Source organism: Salvelinus sp. IW2-2015, linkage group LG13 (assembly GCF_002910315.2).
Source record: "Salvelinus sp. IW2-2015 linkage group LG13, ASM291031v2, whole genome shotgun sequence".
In the NCBI taxonomy this organism is placed as follows: domain Eukaryota; kingdom Metazoa; phylum Chordata; class Actinopteri; order Salmoniformes; family Salmonidae; genus Salvelinus; species Salvelinus sp. IW2-2015.
The window spans coordinates 47,405,226-47,424,202 of NC_036853.1; the positions used below are offsets into that span (position 1 = coordinate 47,405,226).

At 40.5% G+C, this 18,977-nt stretch overlaps 1 protein-coding gene across 1 annotated transcript; it reads right to left on the bottom strand.

Annotated features, from left to right (window-relative positions):
* Nucleotides 1-4,002: 4,002 nt before the first annotated feature.
* Nucleotides 4,003-13,080, bottom strand: LOC139028592 (uncharacterized). The gene is made up of 4 exons (XM_070446422.1): nucleotides 12,599-13,080; nucleotides 12,059-12,189; nucleotides 5,314-5,379; nucleotides 4,003-5,133 (listed from the first exon to the last, which is right to left on the bottom strand). Exons 1-4 carry the CDS (start codon nucleotides 12,864-12,866, stop codon nucleotides 4,051-4,053), a joined length of 1,548 nt encoding a protein of 515 aa, XP_070302523.1. The 5' UTR covers nucleotides 12,867-13,080; the 3' UTR covers nucleotides 4,003-4,050.
* Between the last annotated feature and the right edge of the window lie 5,897 nt (nucleotides 13,081-18,977).

Sequence of the window (18,977 nt, forward strand, 5' to 3'; positions counted from 1 at the left end):
GAAGTGATGAAAGAAATAAAGCTGAAATAAATTATTCTCTCTACTATTATCTTGACATTTCACATCTAAAAATAAAGTGGTGACCCTAACTGACCATAGACAGCAAAATTTTTACTAGATTAATGAGAATTGTGATAAACAGAGTTTAAATGATTTTTGCTAAGGTGTATGTAAACTTCGCTTTAACTGTACAACTTAACCAAATTACACTCCAGACCAAAGGACACATTTCCATCGGTCTAATGTCTATGGCTCGTATTTCTTGCCCAAGCAAGTCTCTTCTTCTTATTGGTGTCCTTTATAGTGGTTTCTTTGCAGCAATTCATACAGTCTCCTCTGACAGTGATGTGAGATGTGTCTGTACTTGAACACTGTGAGCATTGTTTGGTGAACATTTCTGAGGCTGGTAACTCTATGAACTTATCCTCTGCAGCAGAGGTAACTCTGGATTTCCATTCTGTGGCGGTCCTCATGAGAGCTAGTTTCACTAGCGCTTGATGGTGTTTGCGACGCACTTGAGAAACTTTCAAAGTTCTGGACATTTTCTGTATTGACTGACTTCATGTCTATAGTAATGATGGACTGTCGTTCTCTTTTTGTTATTGAGCTGTCTTGCCATAATATGGACTTGGTCTTTTACAAATAGGGCTTCTCTGTATACCACCCCAACCTGGTCACAACACAACTGATTGACTCAAACGCATTAAGAAGGAAAGAAATCCCACACATTAACTTTAAGAAGGCACTTCTGTTAATTGAATGCATTCCAGGTGACTACCTCATGAAGCTGGTTGAGGGAATGCCAAGAGTGTGCAAAGCGTCATCAAGGCAAAGGGTGACTATTTGAAGAATCTCAAATATAAATATATTTTGATTTGTTAATATTTCATGTTATTTATTCTACAATATAAAAAGTAGTAAATTGTAAAAATAAAGAAAAACCTTGAATGAGTAGGTGTTCTAAAACTTTTGACCGGTAGTGTACATTTTATTGATTCATCTATTGGAATTAATTTAAAATGTGAAAGATAATGATCGTCACCACAATATTGAATTCTTTTGCATTCCTTTGATATTTTAGATAATAATTATTCACCAATATTGCATTTTAAAATGAAGTGCCCTTTTAATATAGACCACAAAAAATTCTGATTTATTATATGAATAAGACATTTCTAGCCTGTATCAAAATTCAGCATTTTGACATTTCCCTTTGTGCATTTATGTGACTTCTAGGAAGATTTTAACCAACTGAACCAACATTTCTATAAGTTTTCACCATAATAAAGGCTAGTTATTTTTTGGCTTTGACAAATTATTATCTGAGATTATTATTTGTTGATTAGTGATTAGTGATTCATTAGTGATTAGTGATTATTTCCATTTGTTGATTAGTGTTAGTGATTGATTAGTGATTAGTGATTCATTTTCATTTATTTCCCTAATTTTACGGTGAAAATATTATTTTCAAAAGACATTGAACATCTAATGTGAAATCATAGTGTAAAATCAGGTGAGCTGGTTCTACTTTTTGGCATATTCTGTTGTTTGTGGGTGGGAACTGAACGGGTCGAGCATAACACATCACCCTGTTACTATAGATAGACAGGCTAGATTTAAAAAAAAAATTGTGAAGCTTGCATTCAATTGTCCCTTCTTGTTGCACATAAGAAGGGTCATTGCCCTAGGCTGAAGACCGACGTTGAATTAGATAGAATTCGTCGGGCGAAAATTGGGATCGAGAAAGTTTCCTCTCAAGACTCTACAAGCATAATGCTGAATATATATATATTTTTACTATTTTTTGTTAATGGCAAATATATTTTATTCATTATTCTGCCTTGTAGAGACTATTTCTTTAAGCCTGATATCATGGAGTCACATGGTAACAGTCTGATGTTTGCCAACCATTCCCTTCACAAGGGATTCATGACTGATTTAAGATGAATTATTTACCTGTTACTTTATTTGGCACTTAATAGCCATTTTTTATTTAACCTTTGAGATGGGAAAAAGTCTTTTTTATTAAATTTAATATGTGCTCTTTATTTTTTACACCAAGTTACACTACTCAAAGCCACCTAATTGGTGTAATACCCAATAGCCAGGTGCATCACTATTCCATTGAGATCTATTACTACTAGTATGTAGGCAATATGTATTTCTCCCATCTTTAGTCCACTCAGCAGATCAATGCTCTCTGTCCATCCTCTACTGTCTCTCTGACTAGCAGCAGATCAGGCTTCCATCCTCCATGTCTACTGACTGTAAAGATAAAGAGTGAGAGGATGTTGGACTTAGAATTCTGATATGGAGCATCTTCTGATGGACAATGAGGATTGCTATGAGTACTTGCAAACATGTTAGTTGATTTGATTACTTGGCAGTCTTTAATGGTTTGAATAATTCGAAAGACATGGTTCCACATTTAAGACAAATGTATCAGAGTAGTAGTGCTGATCTAGGATCTGTACATATAATCTTATTCATTATGATCTAAAGGCAAAACTGATGCAGGTCAGCACTCACGTTTTTGTGTGGATTCAGGCTCTGACCTAATACCGTTCAGCACTCTCACTTTACAATTGGGCTACATAAGTGAGACTGTGGTGTTCCTGTGCTGCTCAGCTGGTTCCTCTGTAAGTTCAGGAGGAGGTGTAGTCTGGTTGTCCTCCATGACCATAGTCCCCTCAGAGTTCCAGACTCTCCTCTCACCCCCTTCACCAGCAGCACTCTGGACTTCCTCGTGGAAGAGACAGGTAATCCTCAGGTATGTACACACCGGACATTTGACTGGAAGCATTTAATTATCTGACATTTGAGAAATGTACAAGACCCATATGCATTGGGTGCATAACCTGATGGCGTCCACCCACGGTGCTCAGAATGACAGAAATCACATTCAGACTATGGTCATCATCTCAATAGAACGTGCATCCTTCTTACCAATTCCGATGCACACTTTGAAGATGTTAGAATAACTGTCCACATTGTTACTCTTCTTGTTGGCTGAAGAAAAGTCAAACAGCATTATCACTAGCCTATGTCAATCTACTATCCCATAGTAGAAAAGTGTACCTATTCTATTGTCAGCTTGTCGTTTTGTGCGAGAAAGAAATTGCCTATTCCAACGACCTGGACAGTTTGGGACGAAGATCCAAAGTCATCAACCAGTAGGCCTCGGCTACATCAAAACATTTTAAAAACCAATGAGGCTGATGCAACAGATCAGAACATTTAGCTTAAAATGTTGATAAACTATTATTTCTTCACATTATAAGCGCACCAATGTGCACAAGGCAGTGTGCGAATTTTATTCCATAATGCAATTAGCGGGAAAACACAGCTGTTAAAAGTGCACGCACATGCGAGTGTTGGTCACTATTACATAGAGATACTTTTTTAATTCTCAACTGGTATGAAGCGTACTTCCCTTCCCATTCAGTGCATACACCACCACTTGCAGTGTGAGCTGGAGGCATTATGCATTTTCAAAACATACTTAATTGTTTGAAACATTAACATTTACTTCATTTTATGAGGCAAGTCTTATGTATATTGTAAGTATATATTGGTTATAAAATTGTTGTGTTTTTATGCAGAATAGGGTGAGATGTGATGTATACTAAAAAGAGTCAATGAAGTCTTAGAAAAGTCCCATTTTGTGTTATTAAACAAACAAGTGTTAGATACACCATGTGAAAACCACACATAATGTCTAACAAAAAATCTGCATGAATTGATCAATTTAATTCATTTTCTTGTAGAAAAAAATAAGAAGTTGAATGGAAGTAATGAAAAAGGCATTTGTGACCATGATTTAGCTTACACAGTATACACAATATGTACAGACTTTTTAGGCTTATATATCAACATCTGGATGAAATATTCTACCCAGGAATATTCAACCCTGAAATCTGTTACTCAGTATTCAAATGCATCTGTGGATATTTTATGCTGACAACAATGACAATTCACCGTTGTCTTTAATGCAGGATTTTATCTAAAGAACAATGACAATTCACCGTTGTCTTTAATGCAGGATTTTATCTAAATGTCAGAAGACCTTTCTCCCGTGTGGACCTTCAGGTGCATCTTCAGGTTACCAGCCTGGGCGAAGCGCATGTGACACTGGGTACAGCTGTAGGGTTTCTCCCCCGTGTGGACCCTTTGGTGCCTCTTCAGGGTGCAAGCCTGGGCAAAGCGCATGTGACACTGGGTACAGCTGAAGGGTTTCTCCCCTGTGTGGACCCTCTGGTGAATCTCCACCTTCTGGGGGCAGCTGAAGCCTTTGTTACAGAACATGCAGAGGAACCGTTTCTCTTTACTATTGCCTGTTGTGGCTCCCTCTCCCTGAGCCTTAGCTCTAGTCCTTTTGTTTGAGTTCAATACCTGATCGAAAAGGATGCGACCGTGTGAATCGGAAGGTTTCATCGACGTGGACTCTGGGTCGCGATCCCTGAAAGTGAGTAAAGGGGAGTGGGTCACGACATTTAGATTTGTCTCTAAACTTTCCCTGTAGTCTAAGAAGTCACTGGTGTTGCCTAGTGAGTGTCCTTCTCTTAAGTGAGTCTCGTCTACATTCCATGTCAGTGCATCACCCTCCACTTTCACAGTCACCGCATCTACCACTATATCCTCTCCTTTCTTTTCTAGGCACCCTTCAGAGTATACACTACTACTGTACGGGTTCATTTCCCCTCTCATAGGATTAGTCTGTGTATCTAAGCCCACAGGCATGTCATCAGGTATCATCTCTGTCTCTGTAGCGTATGAAGAGGACGGATCATTGCCAGTCTGTAACGAGTCACCTGAGTCCTGATGGGATAGAACCGTCCTCGGGCTACCGTAAAGTAAATTCTCTGAGCGGGGAGCAGGAGGACAGCCAAGTTGCCCCAGCCCCGTTAAAGTCTCGGTGTCTGTCTCTGACTTGAGGGCGGCGTTCGGCGTTCCACTGACCTCCGTGATGCTGCATTGGGTCTTGGGTTGCGCTGGAATGGTGGTGGGGTCCTCCGTGGCTACAGGGGGCGCCACTCCAGTCGCTGATGCAGTCTGGATGTCTCTGCTGTGCCGTGGGTCCTCCTCTCCTTCAGACCTCTCCTGCTTGACCTCAGGACCTGCAGCCTCTGCAGACTGACACAAGAAGTACATGTTTATAATAGGCTTCGCGTTTATATCATCAAATTCATGGAAACGTGGTGAAAAAATAAGATATACAGTGCCGTCAGAAAGTATTTATACCCCTGGACTTATTCCACATTTTGTTGTGTTACAGCCTGAATTCAAAATGTATTAAATCGATTGTTTTCTCACCCATCTACAGTGCCTTGAAAAGGATTCATCCCCCTTGGCGTTTCTCTTATTTTGTTGCATTACAACCTGTAATTTAAATAGATTTTTATTTGGATTTCATGTAATGAACATACACAAAATAGTACAAATTAGTGAAGTGAAATGTAAAAAATAACTTGTTTCTAAAAAATTACAAAAATAAAACAAACTGAAAAGTGGTGCGTGCATATGTATTCACCCCCTTTGCTATGAAGCCCCTAAATAAGATCTGGTGCAACCAATTACCTTCTAAAGTCACATAATTAGTTAAATAAAGTCCACCTGTGTGCAATCTAAGTGTCACATGATCTCAGTATATATACAGCTGTTCTGAAAGTCAAGKAAGCGGCACCATGAAGACCAAGGAGCTCTCCAAACAGGTCAGGGACAAAGTTGTGGAGAGTAGATAACGGGTGGTTATAACAAAATATCTGAAACTTTGAAATACCAATGAGGCCATTAATCCATGATTAAAAAAAAAACAAAAAAAAATTAAAGGAATATGGCCACACAACTAAGAAAAAACTAAAGAGAAACAAAAAAAGAGGATAAAAATAGAGAAAAAAAAAAGCAACAAGAGAGAAAATAAACAAAAAACATAAAGCGCTGCAAAGCTCACAGCGAATATTGGAGATCTGTCCATAAGACCACTTTAAGCCGTAACATCCACAGAGTGGCTTTACGGAAGAGTGGCGAAAAAGCCATGTCTTAAAGAAAAAAATAAACAACATGTTGGTGTTCGCAAAAGGCATGGGAGACTCCCCAAACATATAGAAGGTACTCTGGTCAGATGAGACTAAAATTAAGCTTTTGGCCATCAAGAAAAACACATGTCTGGCGCAAACCCAACACCTCTCATCACCCGAGAACACCATCCATGTTTTCCATCTACAGGGATGGGAAACTGGTCAGATTTGAAGAAATTATGGATGGCGTAAATACAAGAAATGCTTGAGGGAAACCTGTTTCAGTCTTCCAGAGATTTGAGACTGGGACAGAGGTTCACCTTCCAGCAGGACAATGACCTAAGCATACTGCTAAAGCAACACTGTGTGGTTAAGGGAAACATTTAAATGTCTTGGAATGGCGTAGTCAAACCAGACCTCAATCCAATTGAGAATCTTTGGTATGACTTAAAGATGGATGGGTTCCGCTGGTGTACAGCAAACTTCAAGAAGCTGGAGCTGGTGCTACAGCAAACTTCAAGAAGCTGGAGCAGTTTTTCCTGAAGAATGGGCAAAGATCCCAGTGGCTAGATTTGCCAAGCTTATAGAGACATTACCCAAGAGACTTGCAGCTGCAAGAGGTGGCTCCACAAAGTATTGACTTTGTGTGGTGAATAGTAATGCACGCTCAAGTTTGTTTGTCTAATTTCTTTATTTGTTTTCACAATAAAAACTATTTTCGATCTTCAAAGTGGTAGGCATGTTGTGTAAATCAAATGATACAAACTAGAGTCGACCGATTTAATTAGGCTATCAAAGTTTTCATAACAATCGGAAATCGGTAATTTTGGACACCGATTTTGCAGATTTATTTTATTTTTTACACCTTTATTAACTAGGCAAGTCAGTTAAACACATTCTTATTTTCAATGATGCCTAGGAACGTGGGTTAACTGCCTTGTTCAGGGGCAGAACGACAATTTTTACCTTGTCACTCAGGGATTCAATCTTGCAACTTACGGTTAACTAGTCCAACGCTCTGCCTCATGAGGAGCCCGCCTGTTACGTGAATGCCAGTAAGAAGCAAGGTAAGTTGCTAGCTAGCAATAAACTTATCTTATAAAAAACAATCAATCAATCATAATCACTAGTTATAACTACACATGGTTGATGATATTACTAGTTTATCTAGCGTGACCTGCGTTGCATATAATCGATGCGGTGCGCATTCGCGAAAAAGGACTGTCGTTGCTCCAACGTGTACCTAACCATAAACATCAATGCCTTTCTTAAAATCAATACACAGAAGTATATATTTTTAAACCTGCATATTTAGCTAAAAGAAATCCAGGTTAGCAGGTAATATTAACCAGGTGAAATTGTGTCACTTCTCTTGCGTTCATTGCACGCAGAGTCAGAGTATATGCAACAGTTTGGGCCGCCTGGCTCGTTGTGAACTAATTTGCCAGAATTCTACGTAATTATGACATAACATTGAAGGTTGTGCAATGTAAAAGGAATACTTAGACTTATGGATGCCACCCGTTAGATAAAATACGGAATGGTTCCGTATTTCACTGAAAGAYTAAAAGTTTTATTTTCGAGGTGATAGTTTCCGGATTCGACCATATTAATGACCTAAGGCTCGTATTTCTGTGTGTTATTATGTTATAATTATGTCTATGATTTGATGGAGCAGTCTGACTGAGCGATGGTAGGCACGAGCACGCTCGTAAGCATTCATTCAAACAGCACTTTCGTGCGTTTTGCCAGCAGCTCTTCGCAATGCTCCAAGCATTGCGCTGTTTATGACTTCAAGCCTATCAACTCCCGAGATTAGGCTGGTGTAACCGATGTGAAATGGCTAGCTAGTTAGCGGGGTGCGCGCTAATAGCGGTTCAAACGTCACTRGCTCTGAGACTTGGAGTAGTTATTCCCCTTGCTCTGCATGGGTAACGGTGCTTCGAGGGTGGCTGTTGTCGATGTGTTCCTGGTTCGAGCCCAGGTAGCGGCGAGGAGAGGGATGGAAGCTATACTGCTACACTGGCAATACTAAAGTGCCTATAAGAACAACCAATAGTCAAAGGTATATGAAATACAAATGGTATAGAGAGAAATAGTTATATAATTCCTATAATAACTACAACCTAAAACTTCTTACCTTGAAATATTGAAGTCTCATGTTAAAAGGAACCACCAGCTTTCATATGTTCTCATGTTCTGAGCAAGGAACTTAAACGTTAGCTTTCTTACATGGCACATATTGCACTTTTACTTTCTTCTCCAACACTTTGTTTTTGCATTATTTAAACCAAATTGAACATGTTTCATTATTTATTTGAGGCTAAATTGATTTTATTGATGTATTATATTAAGTTAAAATAAGTGTTTATTCAGTATTGTTGTAATCGTCATTATTACAAATACATTTTAAGAAATTGACTGATTAATCGGTATCGGCTTTTTTTTGGTCTTCCAATAATCGGTATCGGCGGTGAAAAATCATAATCGGTCGACCTCTAATWCAAACCCCCCAAAAATCCACTTTAATTCCAGGTTGTAAGGCAACCAAATAGGAGAAATACCAAGGGAGGTGAATACTTCCGCAAGCCACTGTATACACAATACAGCATAGTGACAAAGTGAAAACATATTTTTTGAAATGTTAGCAATTTTTTGGAAAATGAAATGCAGAAATATCTCATATACATAAGTATTCACACCCATAAAACAATACATGTTAGAATCACCTTTGTCAGCGGTTACAGCTGTGAATCTTTCTGGGTAAGTCTACTAGAGCTTTGCACAACTGGATTGATTGTACAATATTTACACATTATTCTTTTTTAAATTCTTCAAGCTGTCAAGTTGGTTGTTGATCATTGCTAGACAGCCATTTTCAAGTCTTGCAATAGATTTTCAAGACAATTTAAGTCAAAACAGTAACTAGGCCACTTAGGAACATTCAAGGTCATCTTGCAATGCATATTTGGCCTTGTGTTTTAGGTTATTGTCCTGCTGAATTTGTCTCCCATTGTCTGCTGGAAAGCAGACTGAACCAGGTTTTTCACTAGGATTTTGCCTGTGCTTAGCTCTATACTGTTACCTTTTATCCTAAAAACTCCCTTGTCTTTGCCGATGACAAGCATACCCATAACATGACGCAGCCACCCCCATGCTTGAAAATATGAAGAACGGCACTCAGTGATGTGTAGTGTTTGCCCCAAACATAACTTTATGTCCTSACTACAAAGCTTTCATTTCTTGCCACATTTTTTGCAGATTTACAGAGCCTTCGGAAAGTATATAGCCCCTTGACTTTTTCCACATTTTGTTACATTATAGCCTGTTTAAAAAAAAAACATTTCCCCTCATCAATCTACACACAATACCCCATAATGACAAAGTGAAAACAGGTTTTAATAAATACCTTATTTTCATAAGTATTCAGACCCTTTMCTTTGAGACTCGAAAATGAGTTCAGGTGCATCCTGTTTCCATTGATCATCCTTGAGATGTTTCTACAACTTGATTGGAGTGCACTTGTAGTAAATTCAATTGATTGGACATGATTTGGAAAGGCACACACCTGTCTATTTAAGGTCCCACAGTTGACAGTGCATGTCAGAGCAAAAACCAAGCAATGAGGTTGAAGGAATTGTCCGTAGAGCTCTGAGACAGGATTGTGTCGAGGCACAGATCTCGGGAAGAGTACCAAAACATTTCTGTAGCATTGAAGGTCCCCAAGGACACAGTGGCCCAATCATTCTTAAATCTAGGAAGTTTGGAAGCATCAAGACTCTTCCTAGAGCTGGCCGCCCGGGCCAAACTGAGCAATTGGAGGCGAAGGGCCTTGGTCAGGGAGGTGACCAAGAACCCGATGGTTCATCTGACAGAGCTCTAGAGTTCCTCTGTGGAGATGGGAGAACCTTCCAGAAGGACAACCATTTCTGCAGCCCTCCACCAATCAGGCCTTTATGGTAGAGTGGTCAGACGGAAGCCACTCTTTAGTAAAAGGCACATGACAGCCCACTTGGAGTTTGCCAAAAGGCACCTAAAGGACTCTCAGACTATTCGAAACAAGATTCTCTGGTCAGATGAAACCAAGACTGAACTCTTTGGCCTGAATYCCAAGCGTCACTTCGAGAGGAAACCTGGCACCATCCTTACGGTGAAGCATGGTGATGGCAGCATCATGCTGTGGGGATGTTTTTCAGCGACAGGGACTGGGACACTAGTCAGGATCTAGGAAAAGATGAACGGAGCAAAGTAGAGAGAGATCCTTGATGAAAACCTGCTCCAGAGTGCTCAGGACCTCAGACTGGGGCGAAGGTTCACCTACCAACAGGACAACGACCCTAAGCACACAGCCAAGACAACACAGGAGTGGCTTCGGGACAAGTCTCAATGTCCTTGAGTGGCCCAGCCAGAACCCGAACGAATATCTCTGGAGACCTGAAAATAGCTGTGCAGCAACGCTCCCCATCCAACCTGACAGAGCTTGAGAGGATCTCCAGAGAAGAATGGGAGAAACTCCTCAAATACAGGTGTGCCAAGCTTGTAGCGTCATACCCAAGACTCAAGGCTGTCATCGCTGCCAAAGGTGCTTCAACAAAGTACTGAGTAAAGGGTCTGAATACTTATCACATTTACATATCAGTTAAAATTTTATAAATTAGCAAACATTGCTGAAATTCTGTTTTTGCTTTGTCATTATGGGGTATTGTGTGTAGACTGAGGGGAAAAAAACAATTGAATCAATTTTAGAATAAGGCTGTAACCTAACAAAATGTGGAAAAASTCAAGGGGTCTGAATATTTTCCGAAGTGCCTTAATGCAAACAGGATGCATGTTTTGTTATATTTTTATTCTGTATAGGCTTTCTTCTTTTCACTCAGTCATTTACATTAGTATTGTGGACTAACTACAATGTTGTTGATCCATCCCCAGATTTCTCCTATCACAGCCATTAAACTATGTAACTGTTTTAAAATCACCATTGGCCTGATGGTGAAATCCCTGATCAGTTTCATTCCTCTCCGGCAACTGAGTTAGGAAGGACGCCTGTATCTTTGTAGTGACTGGGTGTATTGATACACCATCTATAGCCTAATTAATTACTAAATCATGCTCAAAGGTGCCCTTCTTTGTGAGGAATGGAAAAACCTACCTGGTCTTTGTGGTTGAATATCTGCTTGAAATTCACTGTTCGATTGAGGGACCTTAAAGATAATTGTATATGTGGGGTATAGAAATGGGCTAGTTAWTCAAAAATCATGTTAACCTCTATTATTGAACACAGAATAAGTCCATGCAACATATTATGCGAATTGTTAAGCAAATMTGTACTCCTGATAAGGGGTTGAAAACGTGACTCAATACATTTCAGCTTTTAATTTTGTATTCATTTCTAAAATGTTCTACAAACAAAATCCCACTTTGACATTATGGGGTATTGTGTGGAGATCAGTGACACAAAAATGCAATTTAATACATTTTCAATTCAGGCTGTAACATCACAAAATGTGGAAAAAGTTAAGAGGTGTGAATACTTTTTGAAGGTACAATTATATTCGTATTCGTGTATTGAGATGCCTTTAAACTCAGCAGCCTTGTTAGCGTGCCTGCTCAAGTTGGACTCACAGGACGATAAAAACCTTTAAATTACAATCCGTTTGATATGCTTTATATTAGATTACGCTGGACCGTTTTTACTGAACATTGCCAGCCAGTACTAAAAAAAACGCTAAACATTTAATGATTAACGTTTAGGCTTTATGCTTCTTCTTGGTCGTCAGATACGTTGAAAACCGGCATATGGTAAGTACATTACCTTGGAAACACATACATTTTAATATATATATCTATATAAATTTCAAGCAAATTCTTAACCTACAAAACGAGGAACCATGACGTATTGGATAATGTTGTAGGGAAGTCTCTCAAGTTCCCCTAAGGCAGATAGCRGAAGTGAATAGCTGAGGGGAGCCTTTCTGAAACAAACAGGACACATTTTATTTACAAAGTGACTGTAATTTTTTATGCAAAACTATTACACTAACCTCTATCATGATAARGTGCTGGGTTGAGGTTCCACTCCCCTCATCAACAATGATTGGTTGGTCATCTCTCCATGTATGGTGTCCTGCTGGCTTCACAAAGCTCCTGTGGCCTCCAGTGAGATGTCTGCCACCTGAGAGAGTGATTGGGGAGAAGAGGTGGTTAGATTAGCTACTGTCAATGCTCAACAGTATATTCCCACTATTGACAGTTTAAACACGGTCTAGAATTGGCAAGGATATAAGGTGACACTTCTCATAACTTATTGATATACTATCTATTCATTGATGTGTTATGTTCCATGCATCACATTGTTTTCATTGAGTAAATAGGAAATGGAGTAAATCAAGAATCTGGTTTGAATATGACAGTGTCTTTGCGCAAGATAGTTAAGTATTCAGCGGAAATATTGCATACTATCCTAAATCTGACCAAGACCGGATTCTGGGTAACACATCTGAACACAGAGGGGAACGGGCGTTGAGCTACAGCATATATGAACGGCGACAGGCCGCGCAGTCTCCGCCTTCTGCGAAAAGTACCTCTRGTCATTCCTCGGTCGAGGATCTTGACACTACTGGCGAGGACGCGCTCTCGCATTGTTCTGTCTGCGCGCTCCCGTGCCACCTTCAGTTCCTGAAACTGTAGTTTCCTCCGCAATGCCCTGTTTTGTTTCTGGCTTTCAGAAATTTCCAAACGAAACACTGCATAGTCGTCGTCTACGAGTTTACAAATCTCTGCTACTGCTGCATTCGCTAGCACCTCCATGATGGAGGCTATTTGAGTGTGAAAAACCATACAGTTAGCCATTGTTAGCAGTTTGCGTTACCTATATAACGTCTTTCAACCAAGTCCTAACTCCAGCGCGAAATAAAGACTACATGGCGTAAGTATGTGATGCTGTGTAGTTAAAATAATCACAACAGTAAACGCTAACGTGGAAATTGTTCTTAGTCATTGTTCACTTCCGTTTACAGTGAAGAGAAACGTTATAGGTTGGCGTCGTAGAGCAAAGCTTGCCTAAATGAAAAGCGTACCCGCTTTTATTTCTTCTTCGATGAGGTTTAACGGCGGTTGGCATCCAATATGTTGATTTACCGCCACCTACTAGACTGGAGTACAATTCCCTTATACTTTGCTTAAAAAAAGAAAAGAATACCCTAACACTACACTCACAAAAATATTAACACCACCCTACTCCACTATTTAAATCTATTTAGTCCTACCTCCGGCCAACAACCCGAAAGGATGGGACACCACCACTTAACACACCCTGTAACTCTTCTGATGTCAAGTCTCGCACGCACAACTACCTCTGCAGCTGCCAGCACAACCTCAATTTTCTGCGACTTAAGTTCCATCCCTGCAYTACAGTTGATAACCATTGCTAAAAATCMAATCTTACTGAAACATCACTTGTTGGCCTATCCCTCTGTACTGGTACATATCTACTACTCACATCACTCCTCTCAGGATCCCTCCCCCTTGACCCATCTTCCTCTACTTTCTTCACTGCCTCAGCATATGACAACTTCTGCTCTACTCTAACCCTGGAAATCTCAACCTGCCTCTCTCGCACGGGACATTTCTGATCCCCAGCCCCATGGGCACCCCTACAATTAACACATACCACTACTTTCCCCAATGCTATACATTCCTTTGTCTCATGCCCTTCTGCACACGTCTCATACCTACTGTATGAACTTCCCTCCTACACACTGCTGCCACATGCCCATAAGCTTGACACCTGTAACAACGTAATGTATTSGGCACAGAAGCGCCTACAGGATAACTTATATTCTAACATCACTTTGTCYGGCAAAGACTCATCAAAACTCAAAAGAACAGATAATGASWCTTCTGTTTCACTACTCTCGCCACACTGTCTGCATCGCACCAAAAAAACGAGCATCACAAACACCGGGAATCTTCCAATTCAGTTGGTCAGCTTTTACATTTACAGCTACCCCAGTAATCCCTCCTTTCAATGGCACCCTTTTCTTGAGAGCGAAATAATTCAAATTTCTTGCCCCCAATGGGGTATTGTGTGTAGATGGATAAAATATATWTTTTTCTRAATTTTAGAATAAGGTTGTACAGTAACACAATGTGGAAAAAGTGAAGTGGTCTGAATACTTTCTGAATACCAAAATATCGTTTTGGGGTGTTTTCCTTTGTGCAGACTGTCAGCTTTAATTTGAGGGTATTTTCATCCATATCGGATGAACTGTTTAGAACTTATTGTGAATAGAATATGTTTCTAAACACTAATACATTAATGTAGATAATCCTGAAGAAATCGTGAATAATGATGTGTGAAAGTTAGACGCACAAATATCATACCCCCCCAGGTGACTACCTTATGTGTTATTTCATAGTTTTGATCTCTTCACTATTATTCTACAATGTAGAAAATAGTAAAAAATAAAGAAAAACGCTGGAATGAGTAGATGTGTTCAAACTTTTGACTGGTACAGAGACGTGGTTAAGGAAGAGTGTTTTGAATAATGATGTTAACCTTTCTGGTTATAACCTTTTGCGGCAAGACATATCTTCCAAAGGTGGGGAAGTGGCACTCTTTACCAAGGATCACCTTCAGTGCTCGGTTCTCTCCACTAAGTCTGTCCCCAAACAATTTGATTTGCTGGTTTTAAGCATTCAACTTTCAAATAGCTCTTGGTTGACTGTTGCTGGGTGCTATCGTCCTCCATCAGCACCGGCCTGTWCCCTACCTGCCTAAGCTCTCTCCTGGCCCCTTACACTAAGTCTGCATTTTTCCTGCTAGGTGACCTAAACTGGGACATGCTTAAACCACCTGACCAAGTCCTAAAGCAATGGGACTCCCTAAATCTTTCTCAGATTATTACCAATCCCACAAGGTGTGACTCCAAACACCCAGAAAAAGCTACGCTCCTCAATGTTATCCTCACAAATAATCCTGATAGGCATTAGTCTGGTGTTTTCTGTAATGACCTTAGTGATCACTGTTTTACAGCCTGTGTTTGAAATGGCTGTTKAGTGAAACGACCTGTCCTGATTCGTCATAGACGCTTGCTAAAAAACTTTAATGAGCAAGCCTTCCTTCATGAACTGGCCTCTAAAATGGTATAGAATCAGCTTGATCCCCTCTGTTGAAGATGCTTCAACCTTCTTTTTTGATATTTTCAGTGGTATTGTTAACAAACACACCCCCCATAAAGAAAATTAATACTAAAAACAGGTTCAGCCCCTAGTTCGACTGTGATCTTGCAGAGTTACTCCACCTCAAGAATTCCATTTGGCGAAAAGCTTGGCACACGCATACTCAGGCTGACTGGCTATCGTTCAGGCAAATAAAAAATAAGTGCACTCAGGCTTTTCGGAGGCCAAAGTTCGTTACTTTAAGGAGCAGTTCTCTGTGGGTCTAATCCCAAGAAGTTCTGGAAAACGGTTAAAGACCTGGAGAACAAACCCTCCTCCTCACAGCTGCCTATGTCCCTTAATGTTGATGTGGTTGTTACTGACAAGAAGCACATGGCTGAGATTTTAATCACCACATCATTAAGTCAGGATTCCTATTTGACTCAGCCATGCCTCCTTCCCTATCCAACATTTCCTCATCTCCCATCCCTTCTAATGCGAATATCCCCGATGCTTCTCCCTCTTTTTCCCATGTCCCGCTACAAAGTTTCTTCCTGCAGGCAGTCACTGAGTCCGAGGTGCTAAAGGAGCTCCTTAAACTTGACCCCCAAAAACATCTGGGTCAGATGGTTTAGACCCTTTCTTCTTTAAGGTTGCTGCCCCTATCATCGCCAAGCCTATCTCCAACCTTTTTAACCTGTCTCCTTTCTGGGGAGGTTCCCATTGCTTGGAAGGCAGCCACAGTTTGTCCTTTATTTAAAGGTGGAGATCAAGCAGATCCTAACTGTTATAGGCCTATTTCTATTTTGCCCTGTTTATCAAAAGTGTTAGAAAAACTTGTCAATAATCAACTGACTGGCTTTCTTGATGTCTACAGTATTCTCTCGGGTATGCAATCTGGTTTCCGCTCAGGTTACGGATGTGTCACTGCAACCTTAAAGGTCCTCAATGATGTCACCATTGCCCTTGATTCNTTACTTTAAGGAGCAGTTCTCTGTGGGTCTAATCCCAAGAAGTTCTGGAAAACGGTTAAAGACCTGGAGAACAAACCCTCCTCCTCACAGCTGCCTATGTCCCTTAATGTTGATGTGGTTGTTACTGACAAGAAGCACATGGCTGAGATTTTAATCACCACATCATTAAGTCAGGATTCCTATTTGACTCAGCCATGCCTCCTTCCCTATCCAACATTTCCTCATCTCCCATCCCTTCTAATGCGAATATCCCCGATGCTTCTCCCTCTTTTTCCCATGTCCCGCTACAAAGTTTCTTCCTGCATGCAGTCACTGAGTCCGAGGTGCTAAAGGAGCTCCTTAAACTTGACCCCAAAAAACATCTGGGTCAGATGGTATAGACCCTTTCTTCTTTAAGGTTGCTGCCCCTATCATCGCCAAGCCTGTCTCCTTTCTGGGGAGGTTCCCATTGCTTGGAAGGCAGCCACAGTTTGTCCTTTATTTAAAGGTGGAGATCAAGCAGATCCTAACTGTTATAGGCCTATTTCTATTTTGCCCTGTTTATCAAAAGTGTTAGAAAAACTTGTCAATAATCAACTGACTGGCTTTCTTGATGTCTACAGTATTCTCTCGGGTATGCAATCTGGTTTCCGCTCAGGTTACGGATGTGTCACTGCAACCTTAAAGGTCCTCAATGATGTCACCATTGCCCTTGATTCWAAGCAATATTGTGCTGCTATTTTTTATGACTTGGCCAAATCTTTTGATACGGTAGACCATTCCATTTTTGTGGGCCGGCTAAGGAGTATTGGTGTCTCTGAGGGGTCTTTGACCTGGTTTGKTAACTACCTCTCTCAAAGAGTGCAGTGTATAAAGTCAGAAAATCTGCTGTCTCAGCCACTGCCTGTCACCAAGGGAGTACCCCAAGGCTCGATCGTAGGCCCCACYCTCTTCTCAATTTACATCAACAACATAGCTCAGGCAGTAGGAAGCMCTCTCATCCATTTATATGCGGATGATACAGTCTTATACTCAGCTGGCCCCTCCCCGGATTTTGTGTTAAATGCTCTACAACAAAGCTTTCTTTGTCCAACAAGCTTTCTCTACCCTTAACCTTGTTCTGAACACCTCCAAAACAAAGGTAATGTGGTTTGATAAGAAGAATGCCCCTCTTCCCACAGGTGTGATTACTACCTCTGAGGGTTTAGAGCTTGAGGTAGTCACCTCATACAAGGACTTCAGAGTATGGCTAGACGGTGCACTGTCCTTCTCTCAGCACCTATCAAAGCTGCCGGCTAAAGTTAAATCTAGACTTGGTTTCCTCTATCGTAATCGCTCCTCTTCCACCCCAGCTGCCAAACTAACCCTGATTCAGAGGACCWTCCTACCCATGCTATATTACTGAGACATAATTTATAGATTGGCAGGTAAGGGTGCTCTCGAGCGGCTAGATGTTCTTTACCATTCGGCCATCAGATTTSCAACCAATGCTCCTTATAGGACTCATCACTGCACTCTATACTCCTCTGTAAACTGGTCATCTCTMTARACKCGTCGCAAGACCCACTGGTTGATGCTTATTTATAAAACTGTCTTAGGCCTCACCCCCCCTTTCTGAGATATCTACTGCAGCCCTCATCCTCCACATACAACACCCGTTCTGCCAGTCACATTCTGTTAAAGGTCCCCAAAGCACACACATCCTCTGCACTAACCTCTCAGAACTGGGAACAGTTTTAACTCAATCTCTTCACTCAAAGACTCAATCATGGACACTTACTGACAGTTGGGCTGCTTTGTGTGATGTATTGTTGTCTCTGCCTTCTTGCCCTTTGTGCTGTTGTCTGTGGCCCCAATAATGTTTGTACCATGTTTTGTACTGCTACCATGTTGTTGTTATGTTGTTATTGCTACCATGCTGTGGCTGTCGTGTGTTTGCTGCCCTTGCTATGTTGTCCTCTTAGTCCCTCTTTATGTAGTGTTGTCTCTCTTGTTGTGATGTGTGTTTTGTCCTAATTTATATTTATTTTTTTTATTTTTTTAATCCCAGGCCCCTGTCCCCGCAGGAGGCCTTTGATAGGCCAACATTGTAAATAATTATTGTTTCTTAACTGACTTGCGTAGTTAATATAATTAAATAAATAAATATTTGTATGCTCAAACAATTTGAGCAATAATATTCTTGTATACTAACAGAATTGGTTAGAGTTTTTTTTAAACAGTAAAAAAAAAAAAAAAATCTTATGCATATAGTTAGACACCCGTTTCAATACTCCAGCACCCTCTCTTGCGAGGATAATGACAGCCCTTTAAGTAGTTTTATGGATTGGAGAAAAAATTGGGAGGGATCTAAGACCCATTCGCCACACAGAATCTTTCCATATCCTTGATATGTTAAAATGTATATTATGTATATATATATTATATATTTTTTTTTAATTGAAACTTTATTTAACTAGGCAAGTCAGTGAGGAACAAATTCTTATTTACAATGAGCGCGGAACCGAACACCGGCACGGACGACTGCTGGGCCAATTGTGCGCCGCCTATGGAACTCCCAATCACGGCCGATGTGATACAGCCTGGAATCGAAGCAGGACTGTATTGACACCTTCTTGCACCGAGATGCAGTTGCCTTAGACCGCTGCGCCACTCGGGAGCAATGTCCATTTGCTCGTGTTTCTTGGCCCAAGCAAGTCCTCTTATTGTGTCTTTTAGTGGTGGTTTCTTTGCATTAATCGGACCATGAAGGCCTGATTCACGCAGTCTCCTCTGAACAGTTGATGTTGAGATGTGTCTGTTACTTGACTCTGTGAAACATTTTATTTGGGCTGCAATTCTGAGGCTG